The following is a 19721-nucleotide window of genomic DNA, read 5'->3' as shown; positions in this document are numbered from 1 at the left end:
GACCCACTACAACCAAGCACATCCGGCAACTTAAGTGCAGCAGAAGATTTAGCTGGAGTTGGCCTTGTAGTCGATTTAACCAACTTCGGAGAGGAAGCCGTCGTTCACGTAGAGGATGAACCAGTGATTGGAGAGTTTCACCAAGATCCAGATTCAGATTCATCTGGTGATGATGACTCAGAAACAGACTAGCATCGAATTTTTTTTTTAATAGAAATGCCGAGGAAATCCCGAGGGAAGATAGGTTTTCCTCGGAATTTCCTCGGAATAGGCCTTGTCGATTTAGGAATTTGATTATAGAGTCTTTTTCCTCGGAATTTCCTCGGAATATTCCGACGGAATTCCGCGGAAGATAAGGGTTTCTTCGGTATTTCCTCGGTAATTTCCTCAGTATTTCCTCGGTAATCTCCGAGGAAATTCCGAGGAACTAGGGGTTTTTAACTGAAAACAACGTTTTGCGGATTAAATAACACGTATATAACCTTCATTAAGTGTCTTAAACAGATTATGAAGTCAATCTTTGGTGTTTTACCCAATAACAAACACTTTTACGATTGCATGAACGAAAACCACACAACATAAGAGAAACACTTATACACTTTAATAAACGGTAAAGGGAATACTTACAATTATTTTTGAAATTTTGTTATTTCATGGTTTATGATCATCTATACAAAGAATCCTCGATGGTATGCATTACAATTGTATAAGAAATGAAATACGGCAAAAAAAAATCGATGTTTTGAAACCCCAAACCCTGTTTCCTCGGTAATTTCCGAGGAAATTCCGAGGAACTAGGAGTTTTTAACCGAAAACAACGTTTTGCGAATTGAATAACACGTATATAACCTTCATTAAGTGTCTTAACCAGATTATGAAGTCAAACTTTGGTGTTTTACCCAATAACAAACACTTTTACGATTGCATGAACGAAAACCACACAACATAAGAGAAACACTTATACACTTTAATAAACGGTAAAGGGAATACTTACAATTATTTTTGAAATTTTGTTATTTCATGGTTTATGATCATCTATACAAAAAATCCTCAATGGTATGCATTACAATTGTATAAGAAATGAAATACGGCAAAAAGAATCGATGTTTTGAAACCCCAAACCCTGTTTCCTCGGTAACTTCCGAGGAAATTCTGAGGAAACATGGTTCCTCGGAATATTTTCATTTAACCGGGTAAACCAAGCCGCCAAATATTTCGCGAAAATTGAATTAATGATTTCCGAGGAAATTCCGACGGAAATATTTAATCATTCCGAGGAAATTTCGACGGACATTTTCCGTCGGACGCCTCATTTTATTAGGTCGAACCAGATCTTCTTCCCCATTTCTCTCTTCCTCTCCGCCGAACTCTCTCTTCTCTCTCGCGATTTCCGCCGTTTCCTCCCTTCTCTCTCGACGATTTCCGGCGAATCCGCCCTAATCCTCCTCAATTTCAGTCACTGCATCATGTATGAACCCTATCCCACTCTCTTAGGTTAGATTTGTTAGGTTTTTAAGTAGATTTGATGATTTTGGAATGATATTTATAGATTTTTGTTAGGGTGAATGGTAGGATTGTGTAAAATCGAGTTTGATTATGGTATTCACTTGATTTGGATTTTTTTTTTAATTTTTATTAATTTTGTGGTTATAAAAATCTAATTGATAATTATGTATATATAATATGAAAACGTTTTTCGTATATAAAATCTATTTTTTGCATTATAAAATCATTTATATATTTATTAAACATTTTTAATATCTATAAAACTTTTTTTGTGATTAAAAACTATTATTTGGGATTTTTTAAAAATATATATATATATATAATATAAATTTCTATATTTATTAAACATTTTTAATATTATTAAAACTATTTTTTGTAATTATTAAACTATTTTTTATTTATTAAAACTATTTTTTGTAATTATTATACTATTTTTTATTTATTAAAACTATTTTTGTAATTATTAAACTATTTATATTTTGTGATTAAAAACTATTTTTTAAATATGTTTTATTTATTAATTAAAATTATTAGAACTAGTTTTTAAATATGTTTTTTTTAATTTACAAGTCTAATGATGATCAGACCCGGCCTCGACAGCGTCGTGGTCGTGGTGGTACGGGGAGCCAGTCTCGTGATTCCAGCCAGATTCAGGATTCCGCTTCGCCCCACTGCTCCTACCATACATCTCCCTCTCCATTTCCCGCTCCTGCTCCTCCCTCTCCCGGTGCTGCACCCGCTCCTGCTCCTCCGGGTCCTCCTGGAGTGATGAGTGTTGCGGAGTTGGTTCGACAGCCCGGTCGTGACCATCTTCCCTATCTCACTCCGTATCCATATGGACGGGGTCAAACATGGTAATTAAACGTATTTTTTTTTAATTAAAATTTGATTCATTATTAATAATTTGTTCTTTTTATTAGGTTCAACCGATCCGGGAACGAGATCAGCGCATGGATCAACTGTATGATGTACTCGGCCCTCGACAAGGGACATCTGACTTTCACTGACTTTCCTACCGACAAGCAGCATCTGTGGTTTCGTCAGTTTGCGGTAAGTATTCTAATTTTTTACTTATATTTTTAATCTTTAATATAAATTTTCTAATAATTGTGTTTTTTTTTCAGCAAGAATTCAACTGGAATTCCGATGATACGCTCTTTATCTATCACCACTTCGTCCATAAAGTTATGGACAACTATGGGAAGTAGATGCACGAGTGGAAGAAGAAGTGGGAAATAAACAAGGTTGTTTTTAATTTATTAAACAATTTTTTAATTTATTAAACTATTTTTTAATTTATTTAACTATTTTCTTTATTTTTTTATTAAAAGGTCCCAAAGTCGATGAACAACACGGTCTGGAAGGAGTTGTGTGTACATTGGGATAAGGAAGAGACGAAAGAAACTTCTTCCACCAACTCCACCAACCGCAGGAGCGAGCGTAAAAGGAAGGGCGTCTTCAAGCATAACTTGGGTGCTCAATCTATTGCCACTCTGGGGGATCGCATGGTAAGTTCAGCCGCTTTTTCTTCAATTATTTAAGTTTTGAAATTTATTTTTTGTGCATTTCTTCTAATTTCTAATGTTTGTTTAATTTATGTTTTTTTTCAAGGCGGAAGAAAATGAGGGCGAGCCGGTTGATGATCTCGCCCTAATGAAGAGGGCGTATACCAACAAGAAGACCAGACAGATTGATGATCGTCTTGTGAGGGAAGTGGTCACCCTGGTCCAAACTCAGGTGCAAGACGAAGTGTCTCAGCTTTAAACCGAGGATGACGATTCGACGGCTTCGACCAACTTTTCCCGGGTTCGAATCAACGAAATCGTTGAATCGGTAAGTTCTTTTTTTTAAAAGTTCAATTCATTTATTTCTTGATTTTTATTTTATCATCTTTTTATATTATTTAAATTTGGCTATTTTCTATTTCAGTCGGTTCCAAAGAAGAAGGGACGTTTGGTCGGTTTGGGTCGTCGCTCCTGGTCGGTTCCTCCTTTTTCTGCACCACCGCCCTTTGTTGATCCAGAAGTACTTACGGCTCAGTAGAAGGACAAGGATGATCGCATATCTTTGTTGGAGACCCAGATGGCGGCTCAACAGGCGGGCTATGAGGCACAGAAGAGGCTGAACCAGCAAATGATGGAGATGATGCAGAGGATGTACCCGAACGAGGTGTTCCTGAACGTGCAAGACCCGTAGTTTTTTTTTTTTTCAAAAACTCGGAATGTTTTATTTTTATTTGTACAACTTTGAATATTATCTAATATGTTTTCAATTTTAATTTTAATTTTAATTTTATATTTTTGAATTTAAATTTCAAAATTTTATTTTTTAAAAAAAAATTAATTTTTTTTTGAAATTCCGAGGAAATGAACCCTCGAAAATTTCCGACAAACATTTCCTCGGAATAAGTCATCGGAATATACCGAGAGACTCATTCCTCGGAATTTTCTGAGGGCTCCGTTCCTCGGAAATTCCCGATGAAAATTCCGAGGAACATTTCGTCGAAACTTCCGAGGATTGGACCATCGGAAAGTCCATTGAAATATCCTGAGGAAGTTCTCCCTCGGTATATCCCGAGGACCTTTCCGACGAACTGGTGGTCCTCGGAGTTTCCTCGGAAATGCATTTCCTCGGAATTCTTTCGGAAATTTCCGAGGGATTTCCGAGAAAAAATGAATTTCCGAGGAGTTATTTCCGAGGACTTGTTTCGTCGGTATGTCGTCGGAATAACGTTATTCCGACGACATACCGACAATTTTTTCCCTCGGTATGCCGCTGTTTTCTTGTAGTGTTATATCACAGTAACCCTGGTTCGAGCCACAGACTTGACAATTTTCACACTTTTTAAAAGTGGGACCCACTTACCTGCTGGCGTGTCGCATCAAGAGTGATGAAAATGACTCATTATAATGTAGATTCTAACTAGATTTTGATCCGTGTTTAAAAATAGACAGATTGGTTTTTTCACTTCTTGATCTGATTTTAAAACTATCACTATTTTTTTGTTTCAATCCTAAAAATTTAGTTTTTATCATTTATTTTTATTTTCAAAATGTAGTATTTGTTCGAAATAGATTTAGAAATAATATGTGTGATTTAATATTATAGATTCCATATTGGTGAAATGTAGTAACAACATTAAATTTTGATTTTAAATCGAAAATGAGTTTCTCTTCACGTCAATTTCTTTTGTAACTTGTTCTGCTCAAACCCTTGATCGTTCACGTAGTTCACCTCAGTTTGGTGATTGGTAGGCCCTGCAAAAGTCTGTAAGAGAATTTTTTCTCCGACATCCTGACATGAGTTAGCTATTTTTTTATCTCTCTGCATCAGCATGTCTATCTTTGTATTCAACTTCTCGATCTTCTAAACTTCCACGCTGCTCTTTCGTCATGTTGAGGATGTGCTCACTAGAATAACCATGATGAGGGTCGTTGTAATGACTCGCATAAGGAACTGGCATGTGGTCACAAAAAAACTGGCTTGACCAGTAATATTCAACACCAAGGGAGTAAGAGAAAGCGTTTAAATAAGCATAGGAAAGTCATAAATAGTTTGAGGAAGGTATACAAGATATCAGAATGATTGCTTGTTCGTGTTCGAATGTTATTATAGTTGGGCAATCCAACTTTTTGCCTGATAATGTTTGTAATATTTGACATGAAAATAAAATTTTATTTATTTGGTGTACTCCGTTTTAGTAGATTAGATTATATTTCCTTAGCTCGTTTACGAACATAAAAAAAATCATATTTTTGCCGCCGGATGTTCCATCAGTTTCAATATTACGACAAAAAACGTTTTCCAGACTAGAGATAACACAAATGATTGCAGCCACATGCACGATGATAATTGATAAATACCCCACCAGAGAAAGCAAATTAAAAGGCCTATCTTCTTCTACTTCTTCGATATCCCGTAGCTATAGAACTTCATACGCAAACAAAGCAATGGCTATCTCAAAAGCTTTTCCATTGCTTCTGGTCTTGTTGCTAGTCCTCAACTTAACATTCTCCTTTTGTAATGCCGTTAAGCAATGCCCTCCTCCCACAAAACAATCATCCATGAAATGTCCAAGAGACACGGTCAAGTTTGGAGTGTGTGGCAGCTGGTTAGGTCTAGTTCATGAGGTCATCGGTACACCACCGAGCCAGGAGTGTTGCTCACTTGTCAAAGGTTTGGCTGATCTTGAAGCTGCCATTTGTCTTTGCACCGCCCTTAAAACCAGCCTACTCGGAGTCGCCCCGGTTAAACTTCCTGTTGCTCTCACTTTGCATCTCAACTCTTGTGGCAAGACTCTTCCTCAGGGATTTGTCTGTTGATCTTGAACCAATTGTTATCTTGTAAACGAATTGTTTCGTTTTTTTCTTTTATTGTATTTCATATTCCTATTTTTATGCAACATCTATTTTTATATAAAAGTCTCTATTCAAGAGCAGAGAAACAAGATCAAAGTAGATATGGGGACAACAATGGTGACAATAACAGGAGTAAGGATCTCTCTGAGCTTCTTTTGCTTTTTAAATTTCTTATGGACAAGTGTTGGACTATTGCTAGAAAATTCCATGGGTTTTTTCTTGGTTTTCATGTCTTTGCTTTGAGTTTGCTATATTTTAATGCCAAAACTGAACAGAAAAACAGCAAAGTTGTCCTTTGGTATAATATCATCTTTAAGTTATCTTTTTATTATAATCTTTTTTATAATCCCAAAACAAACCATTGATTAATCAATTAAACACATTAAACACAATTTAAAAGTTTAATTGAAATTTAAAATTTTTAATAAAAAGGAAAAAAACGTTGTAAAAATGTTAAAATTTAAAAGTTTAATTTTTTTTATAAAAAAAAAGTTTAATAAAACTAAAACGTTTTAAACTTTTTATAAAAATAAAACTTTATAAAACATTTTTATAAAGTTTATTTAACGTTTTTGATTAAAAACTTTTTATAGATTTTTATTTTTATAAAGTTTACAAAGTTTATTTTTATTAATTTTTTATTAAAAACGTTTTACATAGTTTTATTTTTATTAAAAACGTTTTACAAAGTTTTATTTTTATTTTATACAAAAATTTTAAAAACGTTTAAATTAAAAATTTTATTTTTTAATTAAAACGTATAATAAAAAGGAAAAAAAATGTTTTTAAAGAAAATGTTTGATAAAAAGGAAAAATGAATACACGTTTTAGGAAAGTTGGAATATTACAAAAAAAGATTTGATATTTTTTACTAGGTAAATTGACCTATACACGTTTTAGAGAAGTTAGAATATTATAAATATTTTTAGAATATTTTCTTAACCGAAACTTTTAGAATTTTTGCCAAAATCAGGTTTTCTTATCCGTAGAAGACACTTTCTATACTGTGTAGAACCAAGACAAAATTCTCATATGCAGATTCTACCTCATGTAGTCGTTTGAGTAGTGTCTAGATTTCGAATTCCTAAAATTTTAGAATACCTCATAAATACCTCATAAAAGTAAAAACTACATTCGTATTATACCAAAAGTACAACCATGCTGTTTTTCTGTTCAGGTTTGGGAAATTTTCCTTATTTTTATTTCTATCGGAAACAAAACAAGATTTTTAATTTTATCCAAGGGGTTAATGGTATGTGGAGAAGTTGAAACCTGATATGGAAGTATCAGAGTTACACTGGATTGAGATCTCCTACAACATGGCTATCCCCGATTTTGAAATGGTTGGGTTTTGAGCAAAGCTTCCATTGATTGGGAAGCTTTTGCTTCCACGGACAAACTCTGATAACAAAAACGGATATAGCCATGTTCTTTTGGTAAACGCTGCGTCCAGCGTCGGCGGTTCCAAATACTCACTACGCCTGCTTTGAATGAAAGAAATAAAATGACGTAGATAGTGATGACGAGATTAAAAATTGTCACCGGAACAGGGAAAAGAGTCGCAGGTGTGATTATAACTGCCGCTAGAATTTTAAACGATCACAATTGATCGGAAATCCGGCGCTGCATCTCTTATAATTAACACGGCTCAGTGGTTTCTCTGCAATCTTGCTCTTAGAAACAACAGAAATACAAAGCTTTTGGAGCCGCTGATGTTGGACGCAGCGTTTATTAAAAGAACAGAGCTCAATCTGTGAATACTGCAAAGCCCTTCAACTTTGAGGCTGCAAGTATATGTATATATGGCTTTACCCACAAAATTTGTTGGGTACCCCTTTAAAGTCAGGAAAGTGAGGAATGACTTAAAGACGAGTTTGGGGGGGGGGGTTGCTTCACCTAACGCTTAAGTTGGTCAAGGTACAGACCAACTTAAGCGTTAGGATTCGTTTCTGTAATTTATATATTTGAATTTTCTTGTGTTCATTAGAAATCTAATGTGTGTTTGCTTTGTCAGACTTTTAGGTAAAGACCATCTCTTACTTGTCTGTCATTTTCAGATCCGACAAAGCAAGGAGACTTTTAGAGGATGAGAATGTCCAAAGTCTTATGCCTACAAAGTAAGCACTAAAAGTCTTTGCATACTATTCTCTCACTAATAAGTAACTCCCTAGTTAAGATCTTTTGTAATCTTAAATAACTAACTAATCTGTTTTATTATAGAAGAGTTTGAAGATTAGAAAAATAACTTTTGATTCAACAAAGATCTCTCAAGAACACAAACACATACATATTAAACTGAAAATAAAAAACAGAGGACATAACAGAAAGACAAAACAGAGCACTGAGAAATTGGGCAATGAGGCAGCCACTTATTTACTTTGAGCATATTATTACTGTGACTGAAGCAGAATCATTTTCTTTTCCTTTTGTCTCACTGAAGGATCTTCTGGGAAGCTGGCCTGTTGGTGATCTCTGCCACCCACTCGCTGACATGTGGACGCTCGTCGAAGAGCTTTTTGGTGGGAGTTCCGAGCAAGTACTGAATCACTGGAATGTGGTGCAGATCGGTCAAAGTAAAAGTTTCACCAGCCAAATACTTGAACTCCTTGAGCCTAGCCTCATACACATCAAGGACCGTGGCTAACTTAGCCTCTTCTTCTTCAACAACGGCTTGGTCAGTGGTCATGCCATAGAAGAGCTTGAACACTTGTTCCCAAGCAAGCTTTGAAGCCACTGGGTCGAAGTGGTGAGCTTCTACTTCCATTCCAATAGCCATGATTGCGTAGTGGGATATGTTCTTGGAGTCGGCTGGGAGAAGGTTGGTTCCTTCCTCTTCATATCGGTGAGCTATGTACTGAGTAATCGCTCTTGATTCTACACGAAAGAATCAAATCTTGTTAGTGAAATTTTCAAATCAGGGATGACGATTCAAGAAAACGTTCATACCGAAGAGCTTGAGGTCTCCATCTTCAAAGGCGGGAACTTTACCAAAAGGCTGTAACGTCAATCAAAAACAAAACATTAAAGATTCAGACCAAGATTTGTCAAAAGTGGTTGGTCTTGTCTCAAAACTCATGGTTACATATAAATACTTACGTTGCGGGAGAGGAAGGGCTCTTTCTTGTGCTCGCCGTCTTTGAGCTCGACATGAACGAGCTCAAAGTCGAGGTTCTTCTCGTGGAGGGTGAGGAGGACTCTCCTGGTGGCAGTGGAAGCAGCGTGTCCGAAAACTTTGATACCTGCCATTGATTTTGATTACAAAAGAAACTCTTTGAAATGTGATGTGTTTAATGTTGAATGTGAAGGTGATGAAACAAGAGACAAGTAATGATGGTATATTTATACAAGTAGAAAACAGAGCATTTTAATGGATTCTCATTAATGTTTAATATTGTTTTAGCTGATCAATAATGCATCTACAAGACCGTCGCAAACCAATATTGACTAGTCTTCTTTGGAGGATTAGTCAAACTGGAATGAGATTGTTTAACGCTTGATTATTTGTTTTTTACAATTTGGTTATGAGATATCGTTTTTAAATAATAAAGCATTCAATGAATGTCATCAAAGAAAAGATCAAACAAGTGTGTACTAACGCCCAAATGTCTCAAACTTCCACCTAATAGTCAAGCTCCACCTAGTAACGTGACATACACCTTGGCTATTACCGGTTCAGTATTGTTTCGGGATGCTTTTAACCGGCATGATTTCTCGGTTAAATGGGTTTCTATTGATGTGAAATTTGGTTGTACATGTTTTACCCGGGTTTTGGTTTACAACTTTACTTGATTGACACACTCTTGGTTAGCATATCGGGCATGACTTCTTCCCGGTTCAAAGGTTTTTTTTTAATTTAAAGTTTATTTATGTGGAATTCTGGTTGAAAGGTTCCTTTTAATGTTGAGTTATTACCATTCAAACTCGTGACTGAAACTTTTTTAAAAATTAGCCAATGCAAGGTGAGTATGAACAAATGTAATAAATAATGATAAGCAAAGCTGTTAAGATGGCATTTTCAAAGGATTATTTTTTTGTTTGTTTCGACTCTTCTTTTGTTGACCATCCGTAGAAAAATAAAGACAATTTTGTAAGGTAGCCTATCATATTCCTTTAAGGTGTCCCAAAAGACCTGTCAAGCTCGTCCATTTCTCAAATGCACTAGCCGATGACACAAACGCGAGCTTAGATGACTCTCTATCGTTCTTGTTCACTGCGTAACCAAGTTTCAATAAGATATTTCTTATGACTTTTAAATGGATAAATTTGATTCTTGTGAACAGAGAAGTTAAGAAGAACAACGAACCTGATGTAATAAGAGAAGCTAAAGATGAATTAAATGTTTCCACTTTCCACCTCTGTATTTTCTTCCGGGCTTGCACTCAGCTGTCGTTACAACACAAAGAACGAGCTTGACTAAACCGTAAAAAGAAAATCTACCTTATGCAGAGAGAGAACCAGTTGAATATAAATATAATCAATCCATTTGACCATTGTGAGTTAAAAAAAAAAAGGAGAAAGAAAAAGAGCTTTGTGAAAGCCAAATTAACGGTTTTGACCCATCCGGTATCAATGCCTTTCCCTAAGACCAAACATGCAGCTTCCAGATCATTGTTCTCAATGGCTTGTCCTACTTTGCTTAACTTGTAAACAAGATCCTGCAAATACCCTACAAACAAGACAATGACAGAAATAACAAAAAGGTCAAAAACCTTTCCATCTATTTGTTCTGATTACTTAATCAATCATCATCAGATTAGTGTTCAATGTAAGTAACACTAGAACAAGACAGATAACAATATGTAGACCATATACCAGAAAGAGAAGACCCATATATCCCTAAAAGAGTAAAACTTGTCCATAAATATCTTCTGATTACGTCATGTAGCATTGGAAGGATACAAAACCAGAGTAACTTTTTAATGTAAATGGCATTGGAACAAAGCCAATTAACTAACTATGAAGACCATAACACAATGAGGAAACACATTTGTCCTATAAGAGTAAACTTTTCATCAACTATAAAGACTGTTGATTCTTCAGGTTACTGCTACATGTAACTTCAAAGTCTGAGTAACTTTCTTCTAAACACAAGTACACATCCCAAACTTTGCAAATTCTCGAACACATAGAAAAAAACCCAGCAACACAAAGATGAAAGACTGATTGTTTTCAGAAATACCCTTTTCATTGACAGCAGAGTTAAGAACAGCTCGTCGCTCAATCCTCTTTTTCCGATCTTGCTTCACTTTCTCCAGAAGCTCTCCACGAGACCAAACGCAAGAAAGCTGATCATAAACCCAAGAGACAGTTCTCGTCTGTTCCATGACAGAGACGATATTATCTGGTTCTTGATGTTTGCTGAGTACGCAATTTTGTTATTCTTGGAAGAAGTGGATGAAGAGAGAGTGGAGGAGAATAGTGAGTTTAGGGTTGATGAACAAAGGAGAGTGACTTCACCATGTTTCCTTGTCAGTCTTCAAAAAAATTCCTGCTTTGCATGGTTTTTAGATGGTGATGATCGATGGATGATGATGATGGGTGATAACGTCTCACGTTGCGTTGCGTTGTGTTATTTTCCTCCAATCAATTGATTAAGTTGATTTCTTTTAGAGAAACCAAGCGGACCAACCATACTAAAATTGAGCTAAATCAAGCGAAACTGCGGTTGTAAATTGAGCTAAACCAAAACCAATTTAAATATTTTAAATAAAAATATTCAGATAAATTAAACATCAGTAAATTCTTTTTGTATATATTTATAAATATTCTCAATAGTAATTATATTTAAAATGTTATATCATATAAATTATTATAATTAATATTTTAAATAGAAAATTATATTTTATATATTCAACTATCTATTGATTTTGATTCAGTTAGAATATTTCGGACAATAAAAAACAAATCAACTATTTATAAAATTTTGATTCGATTTCTTCTTTTAATTGTGTTTGGTTTTTGCCCAGACCAAATCATAGTAATTTATCTACTATGACTAACATCTACCGACTACAAAATTGTTGGGACCGAAACATTGGTTTTGCAATGTGACCACTTGGGATAAATCATTTTACCATAGACAACAATCACCGAATACAAAAACTCTAGACTTTAAATTACCTTAAAACAAAATTCAAATCCACATTTTGTGTTATTACTTCCACCACCAAAACTGTCGAAACAAAAACAACTTCCTCATCCTACTATCATAAGCCATGAACGCTCTAGCTTTCACCGGATCACCATTCAGATACTCAAACGCATACATCTGCTTGGCTTCTTCCAATCCATCAATCTCCATCACTGCTTCAAGCAGTTCCTCTGTGTTGATCAAACTTTTGCTTCCTTCCACTGCATCAGCTAGGCGACGAATGCTTGAAGCAACCGCTAACATGGCTTCTTGGAAAGGATCTGAGTTTCTAGGTCGTTTAAGAGGCTGCTTTAAAGGATTTCGAGGAGGGAGATCTTGAGGCTCTTCATGCAAATACTCATCATCCCCTCCTCCTCCTGCGTAGGACTCTGTTCCATCTGTATCGCTATTATTGTCTTCTGAGCTTGGTAAAGGGAATGAAACAGAGTCTTCTTCAAAGTGTTTAAAGTCGTTTAGGTGATGATTGCTTTCAGCTTTCACCTTGGCATATCGACCTGGGGCTTGATGGTGGTCACCGCATACAGTTCTAAGTTCCTCGTACATCTCAATTTGCTTTCCCTTGAATGCTTTCGCGTCTGGGTGTACCTGTTCCAACCCGTTTTCAAGTTATAACGAACGGTACACCAAAAAAAGAGAAGGTCAAATACTTACTGCAATATATCTTTTCCAGAGGTCATCACTTTCGCAATCGATCATTTTGGTGGTAGCGTTCCACCAGAAACCATCACGACTAAGTATGTCTTTCATGACTCTGTACCGTTTCTTGATTGTCTTGAGGCGATTGATGACTTTTTGGCTATTGAGGTTAAGGTTGAAACGAGTATTAACAGCATGACAAGCAGCAGAGTATGCGTTCTCATTGAAGCATTTGTCAACTTTGTTCCCGTTGTTGGCCTGGAAAGCCAAAGCTTCAATCAGACACTTGTCCATTCCAACGGACCATACAACGTTTCTCCCTTTATGCTTCATCTCTCTTCTCTGTATTGGCAAGCCATATTGATCCATTCCTGATTCATTTATGTCAAAAAGTGGGTTGCCCATTTCATCACAAGAGGAAGCCAATGAAAACAATAGATGATCAAGCAACAAAAGTACAACTGTTTGCATAAATAATCTACAACAAAAGAAAAGGCTTGGTTGGTCACATACACAAACAAAGAAAGATGGGTTGAAACGAATCTGTTGTAAGATGAGAAAACAAATCTATCTAATCATATAGAATTCACATGAAATTTTTAGTTATAGTGAACTTTATTAATATATTCTCATTTTTCTACTCCATATGTGCAATGGACAACAACAGGGTCTACAGATTTCACACTGAATAATCAAACTTGACAGAAATAACATCACGGAAACACATGCAGTGGTACCCATCTATATAGAAGTAGATGATCATGGTATGTAAAAGGCATTAAACTGAGAAATAGACAGCTAGGGCTATTGATCATCTAGCAACAATGATTGGGAGCACCACAATTCAAACAGTAGTAAGAGAGGAAGCATCTAAAAACTAGTGATACTGAACAATGAAGAGTAGCCTTCAAAGTTAAAACATATCTACTAATGTAAATACCTCATTTAGTGACAGTTTGGATGGAGAAATTTCATATAAGTAACAAAAGGGTCATAGAGAAAGTAACATCATGGAAGCATATGCAGTGGTGTTGAATGACAAACATACACTCTGCTGACAGATTGTACCACCCATAAAAAAAAAAAAAAAGAGTTTACTAGGCACTAAACACTGAAACGTAGACAGTGAGGGGTTTATGCGCTTCTCAAAGGCATGAAAGCAAGCATCTATAAACTAGTGATATTGAACAAAGCCTTTAAAAGTTAAACCAGGGAAGCAAGATTTAAATATATCTAACTCCCTCCAAGCTAGACAGTTACTGAAGAAACAAACAAGGCGGAAGCTAAAAAAAAAAAAAAAAAAAGCACGAAGCTACCAATTCCAAGAGCTAGTCTCTCACCTTGGGTGAAGACGACGAAATCAGATTCAACCAAGTCTCAGATCGCCGATGATGAACGGAGGAGCACGAGGAGTCAAAAGTGGCTCATTTTCGACGAGGACTTCGATTTAGGGTTGGTTTGTTTGGTCTCGAGAAAACCAAAGTCGTCGACGAAATTTCCCCATTTGCGCTTTCGCAATACGCTGCGTTTCAACCGACCCCTGATTCCTCATCTCCTGCTCTTTTCTTCCCCTTTCTTTCTTTTCTCGGAAAATAAATGAATAAATATTTTTCTCTCTGTTTTATTTTTCGTCTCGGTAATGATCTGCCACGTGGCATCATTACCAAACTTTTAGTGTACCGGGTTTTAAATAAGTCCCTACCTAAGAATTGGAAAGCCCCCACCCAACCGGCCTAGTACAATTCTTAACCCTAGCCACCTCCATCCTCATATATATACCCGCCTCCAACTCCATCTTCTACTTCCTATCAATTGAACTATCTTCATGCCTATTGCTCTACTCTTTCGTCACCTTCTTGTTTGAATCGTTTCTTCTTCTTTCCTTCCCCAGCTTTGTCTTTTCATTTGTTTTCAATTTTTTTTTATGTTTCTTACAAAATTTTCAATCTTCGATTGTTGGAGTAACTAGGGGTTTGTAGTGAAGGCAGTGATGATGAAAATCTACCTATTTTATGATTATAAATCTGATTATAAAATTTTACCAATGGATCCTTCTGAGCCTTCTTCGCTTTACAAATATATTTTTTTTTTTGTTAATTTTGAGTTTCTATAAAATATAGAGCCAGTGGAATGATGATTACTCTTATTCTGAATCATTCTGTCGACCAAAACTCAGACTACAATTATCTGATCATCTGGCTCTCTTCTCTCTACAATTACCTTTGTCAAGTCTGTTTTCCCTCTATTATTGTTTCTTTTGAAACTAGTTTTCAGGTTCTCATTGAACATAAATGGGTCAATTCACTTACCTCATCATTGAAATTGGAGATATACCTTGTAACGAATTAGTACACAATTGAATTTTTTGACCAAATTAAGTTTTTGACATTTTTGAAACTTATCTTTCATCTTTGACTCGAACATGTTACGGAATGAGCACACAGTTTAGGACTCTCAGACTTTCAAAATTTATTAGTTAACTTCTCTTAAGATCAATTATAAAAAGTACAATTATTAAATTTAGTGGGAAAACGGTTGATCAAAAATTCTAAAACATCAACAACAGAATATTTAATCTTTTAATGAAAAAAAAACACTTTGCTTGTAAATATAATTGTACTGTTAAATTGATCATGTAATTAACAGGCTAAATAGTTTTTCCGTTACCAGTACGTGTTGTTTTTTGTTTGTTGCCCGTTGTTGTTTGCCAATAATCATCTGTAACTATTTCCATTACTTTATATTCTCTCGGTTCCTTAATATTACATATTCTTGGAAAAAAATTTGTTTAAAAAAAATCCATTTTTTACATTTTCAAGTCATATTTTATTAACTAATTGCAAATTTCAAAAAAACTTAATTGCACTTACTGAATTGTTATTGGCTTAAAATTATAAAACAAAGATAAACACATAAAAATATGCAAATTTAATGTGTTTTATAAAAATGTGTGAAAAATCTAGAATATGCAACATTAAAAAACAGAGGGAGTATTGCTTAACGTGTTCCAAATTTGGCTTACTATTGGTTACCATTTAGTTTAGCAATTGACTAATATATTTTTTGTAAAAAGTATACCCAAACCATATCAATTCCAACCAAATTAATCAAACTAGATCCTGACCAGCACAACTGTGTGGGTTTTTTTAAAATTAAAATGTTTTAGATTATGCAATAAAATATATTAATAAATTAATATAATTTGGCGTTATATATTATCTAATTTTATAATAATAATATTTGTGTGACGTATAATATTACTATTATAAAATTTATAAATTTTGTATTTTTGTAACAACATTTATTTTGAAAACATTATTATGTAAAAATATTGATTTGCATAATTTTTGTTTTTATTTCTAAATTTGAAACATATGTGAAAATTAAATTAAGTTGAACCTACATAATAGAGAATTTGGTATATAGTTGTTAATTAAACCAATTTAGTATAGTTGTTTAAATAATAAACCTAATTGTTTTTTAACTCATGGGAGTATACAAACGTTAATAACTACAGATACGATATAAATAAGGGATAATTTGCAAAATACCCCATTTAGGATTTGAAATTTGAGACATATATTGCCTTTAATTTTTTTTTGAAGAGTACACTTATTCATATGTAATAAGACTTTTTTGCCCATGTTTTAATAAATAAAAATATAATTTGAAATTACAAATAAATTTATTAATTTATTAGAGATGAAACATTTAATCCTTAAATATATAAAACATCTAATTAATAAATAATCAAAATACATACATAACTTTTAATTATGGGGAGTCTTTAACAATGTACTTATTGTATTCGTTTGTTTGGAGCTTCTAATTTATCAGATGCACAGATCCACGAAAAGTAGATATACCGGTGACCTTTTTTTTATATACCGGTGACCTCCATTCATGTCAGCTAAAATGACTTCGGACTATGACACACAACAATTTCGCTACAGAATATTCATGTGAAACAAAAGGTTACGATTGAGTCATCAAAAACTGAGAATCGGAAAAAATTGAGGGTTGAAAAATAGATCATCTAACTCAAATGTTAATGACATAGAAGGTGAAACGGATGGTTAAGTCCAGGTTGCCACATGTAGAAGCCATTAACTCATCTTTTTCATATCCGGAATAGGAATATTGCTTAATCATATTTGTATCAGTTTTGACTCTCCAAAATATGTGGATACACTTTTAGAGTCTCCTACATATGGGTAAGAATATGCCCTGGTTCCATATTATTGATTCACTTTACCAGCTGCGTGGCAAAGGTCAGTAAAAATATAGGTTCTCATTCAAAAAAGAAGAAGAAGATAAGTTTATGGCTTACACCTAAGAAAAAGGCTACACCTAATCAAACCATCCGATCTTGGGAATACTAAACATAGCGACCATGGATATTTTGATTAAAAAAAAGCGTCCATGGAAATTTAACGGGGTAACAAGATAGATTATTAAATTCACTGTGAATCAATCGGAGTAGATAGATGCGACAGAAAAAGGAAACCCTAGGCTTCTATTGATTGGGACGAGACAGAGTTTTGTACTAAATTTAAAACGCCGAGATATTTGATTTTAAATATAAATTTCAATTTGAGACTAAAATTATTATAAATATTAATTAGGGTATTTTAGTCATTTCACTTATAAATAAGTGTAGTTTAAAGAAAATAAAAATAAACGGTGTATTCCTCAAAATATAATCTCATTTGAATTTATTTTTCCAAATTTTCCCTATAAATAAAGAAAAAATGTTTCATCTATAAAAAATGTGTAAATTAGTTAGTTAAACAAGTGAAAAATATTTAAAGGTGTGACTTTTAAGTGGTCTAAATTTTTTTTAAAAAAAGTCATAATTTATGTGCTAAATATATAAGAATTTTTATTTTTAAATTAGAAATAGAAATGAATATTTATTTTTAAAAAAAATCTTTTAAAATACTTCTTAAATTTAATTTTGAAAATTAAATAAATTTAAAATTGTTATTATCATTAAAATATATTAAAAGTATTTTATATAATTAATATAAAAAATTTACAATCAAAACTAAACTAAAATTTAGTTTCTAATTATACTTTAAGTTAACTAAAACTTTAATTAACTAATTTCGAAAAATATATTTTAAAAAGATTCTAAAAGATATTTGATAGATTTTCTTAGACATTTCTTTAAGATATTTATTAGTATTTCAAATAAAATAAAAATATTATAATTAAGTTATATAAAATTTAATAAATTCTTTAAAGATGGTCCAAATAAAAAAATCACACATTAAATAAGTCATGACTTCTATTTTAATAGGATAGATTTTAACCAAAATAATCGAAAACTTGAGTTTTTAGTCAATAACAAACCAAAACCAAAAACTTATATTAATTTTAGTAAAATTTTAATTAACCAAACTATTCGAATATTGATGGCGACCAACTAGTTTAGATCATCTCCAAAAGAAACTCTACAATTTTAAATATATAATCTTTTGCTCTCTAAAAATAAATTTCAAAACTTCAAATTTAGAGTTTTGAATAGTTTAAATTTGAAACTATTCAAAATTCAAAATTTGAAGTTTCATCTTTTTATTTACATTTTGGTCTTTATAATTAATTACACATCACATTTATGATTTTTAAGTATTTTTTCATTTATCGTTTTAATCTTTTGTAAATCCTAAATTTTTCAAGTTTATTTTTATAAACTTAAATTTTACACATACAGTTAAATAAAAATTTTAAAATAAAATTTATAATATTTTAAAACTAGAATTAGAATACAAGAATATTACAAAAGAAAATTAATAAAAAAAAATTTTTAAATGATAGATGAAAACATAATTATTACACAAATTTAAATATTGCAACAACACTAATAGTCTAGTAAACTTTTTCCGGAATCTCTAAAATATTGTCCAAACAAATTTTGTATAACCGAAGATGAAACATTACAAAAATAATTTTATGGAATAATGTGGTATTTTTCTTGTAGTTTAATATTTGATAATGTATTTCTATTTATAATTTTGTATTTTAGTCTAAAATTTTATTCATTAATAGTACTGCTATGTTTTTACATATGTGCTAGTCATTTATAAAAGTTTTATGGATTTACATTAATTATGACAAATATAAAGACCATAGCATAAATTGTAAATAATTTTGAAGTTAGATTTGAAGTTATGCTTTTGGAAAAGAACACCTTGAAACTTTAAATATAGAGTTTTGCAAACTCTAAAATATAGTCTTTTTAGAGATTCTCTTAGTTCATAATAATTTTGTATTATGTTTTAAATATAGAGTTTTGCAAACTCTAAAATAGAGTCTTTTTAGAGATGCTCTTAGTTCATAATAGAGTCTTTTTAGAGATGCTATGTTTTGACATATATGCTAGTCATTTATAAAAGTTTTATGGATTTACATTAATTATGACAAATATAAAGATCATAGCGTAAATTATAAATAATTTTGAAGTTAGATTTGAAGTTTTGCTTTTCGAAAAGAACATGTTGAAACTTTAAATATAGAGTTTTACAAACTCTAAAATAGAGTCTTTTTAGAGATGCTCTTAGTTCATAATAATTTTGTACTAATCAAATAAATCAAAACGTCAAACAGATTAAACTAAATTACACGATTCAAAATATATAAAAAAGGTTAGTATATATATATATATGTATATATATATATATATGTATATTAATTTCTGAATGAATTTAAATCTCTTTTTTTTTTGCTAAATTGTATATGTCATTAAGTCAATAAATGATGGTGTGATTATAAGTTTGAGCCTGTAATCCAATTTGCTCGAGAGCCAAACCGATGCTTAGGGCCGCAAAAAAGTTTAAAAAAAACCCTAACCATCAAAAATTCAATGCTTGTCCAACAAAGCCAAACAATGAAACACAATTCAGCAACAACACATCAGCAATATTGGTCTAAATCAAAGCACTTCCTAAACCCGAGAAGGATAGAGGAAAAGGTCCAAAGGCCTATGATTTACCGCGGTTAACCCGGAGGTCTCTCGTTAAGCGACAACGGACGGCTGGCAAGACGCGCTCTGGTGCTAGTCGAGGAGG

General features: G+C 33.0%; 3 protein-coding genes, 2 non-coding genes and 1 pseudogene across 5 annotated transcripts; 3 read left to right on the top strand and 3 right to left on the bottom strand.

Annotated features, from left to right (window-relative positions):
- Nucleotides 1–5260: 5260 nt before the first annotated feature.
- On the top strand, nucleotides 5261–5927 carry LOC106426548 (putative lipid-binding protein At4g00165). The gene has a single exon (XM_013867262.3). It carries the CDS (start codon nucleotides 5331–5333, stop codon nucleotides 5826–5828), a length of 498 nt encoding a protein of 165 aa, XP_013722716.2. The 5' UTR covers nucleotides 5261–5330; the 3' UTR covers nucleotides 5829–5927.
- A 2168-nt stretch (nucleotides 5928–8095) lies between these two features.
- Nucleotides 8096–9371, bottom strand: LOC106426574 (glutathione S-transferase F3-like). The gene is made up of 3 exons (XM_013867288.3): nucleotides 8961–9371; nucleotides 8811–8859; nucleotides 8096–8738 (listed from the first exon to the last, which is right to left on the bottom strand). The coding sequence occupies exons 1-3, from the start codon at nucleotides 9108–9110 to the stop codon at nucleotides 8296–8298; spliced, it is 642 nt and encodes a 213-aa protein (XP_013722742.1). The 5' UTR covers nucleotides 9111–9371; the 3' UTR covers nucleotides 8096–8295.
- A 414-nt stretch (nucleotides 9372–9785) lies between these two features.
- On the bottom strand, nucleotides 9786–11840 carry LOC106426554 (annotated as a pseudogene).
- A 58-nt stretch (nucleotides 11841–11898) lies between these two features.
- On the bottom strand, nucleotides 11899–14250 carry BNACNNG47720D. The gene is made up of 3 exons (XM_048748542.1): nucleotides 13992–14250; nucleotides 12667–13022; nucleotides 11899–12600 (listed from the first exon to the last, which is right to left on the bottom strand). Exons 2-3 carry the CDS (start codon nucleotides 13018–13020, stop codon nucleotides 12019–12021), a joined length of 936 nt encoding a protein of 311 aa, XP_048604499.1. The 5' UTR covers nucleotides 13021–13022; nucleotides 13992–14250; the 3' UTR covers nucleotides 11899–12018.
- Nucleotides 14251–14629: 379 nt separating this feature from the next.
- On the top strand, nucleotides 14630–14716 carry LOC125582814. The gene has a single exon (XR_007320264.1). It is a non-coding gene; the product is annotated as a small nucleolar RNA R41 (small nucleolar RNA).
- A 59-nt stretch (nucleotides 14717–14775) lies between these two features.
- On the top strand, nucleotides 14776–14848 carry LOC125582817. The gene has a single exon (XR_007320267.1). It is a non-coding gene; the product is annotated as a small nucleolar RNA Z155 (small nucleolar RNA).
- The last annotated feature ends 4873 nt before the right edge of the window (nucleotides 14849–19721 follow it).

This window comes from Brassica napus, chromosome C2 (assembly GCF_020379485.1).
Source record: "Brassica napus cultivar Da-Ae chromosome C2, Da-Ae, whole genome shotgun sequence".
Classification (NCBI taxonomy): Eukaryota; Viridiplantae; Streptophyta; class Magnoliopsida; order Brassicales; family Brassicaceae; genus Brassica; species Brassica napus.
This window is presented reverse-complemented; position numbering and strand designations above follow the sequence as displayed.

Coding starts and splice junctions, on each gene's coding strand:
- LOC106426548 (XM_013867262.3), top strand. CDS start 5,331: ATGATTGCAGCCACATGCACGATGATAATTGATAAATACCCCACCAGA.
- LOC106426574 (XM_013867288.3), bottom strand. CDS start 9,110: ATGGCAGGTATCAAAGTTTTCGGACACGCTGCTTCCACTGCCACCAGG. Junction 8,860..8,960: donor AGCCCTTCCTCTCCCGCAAC/GTAAGTATTTAT, acceptor TTGACGTTACAG/CCTTTTGGTAAAGTTCCCGC. Junction 8,739..8,810: donor TGGAGACCTCAAGCTCTTCG/GTATGAACGTTT, acceptor TCTTTCGTGTAG/AATCAAGAGCGATTACTCAG.
- BNACNNG47720D (XM_048748542.1), bottom strand. CDS start 13,020: ATGGATCAATATGGCTTGCCAATACAGAGAAGAGAGATGAAGCATAAA. Junction 12,601..12,666: donor TCTGGAAAAGATATATTGCA/GTAAGTATTTGA, acceptor GGGTTGGAACAG/GTACACCCAGACGCGAAAGC.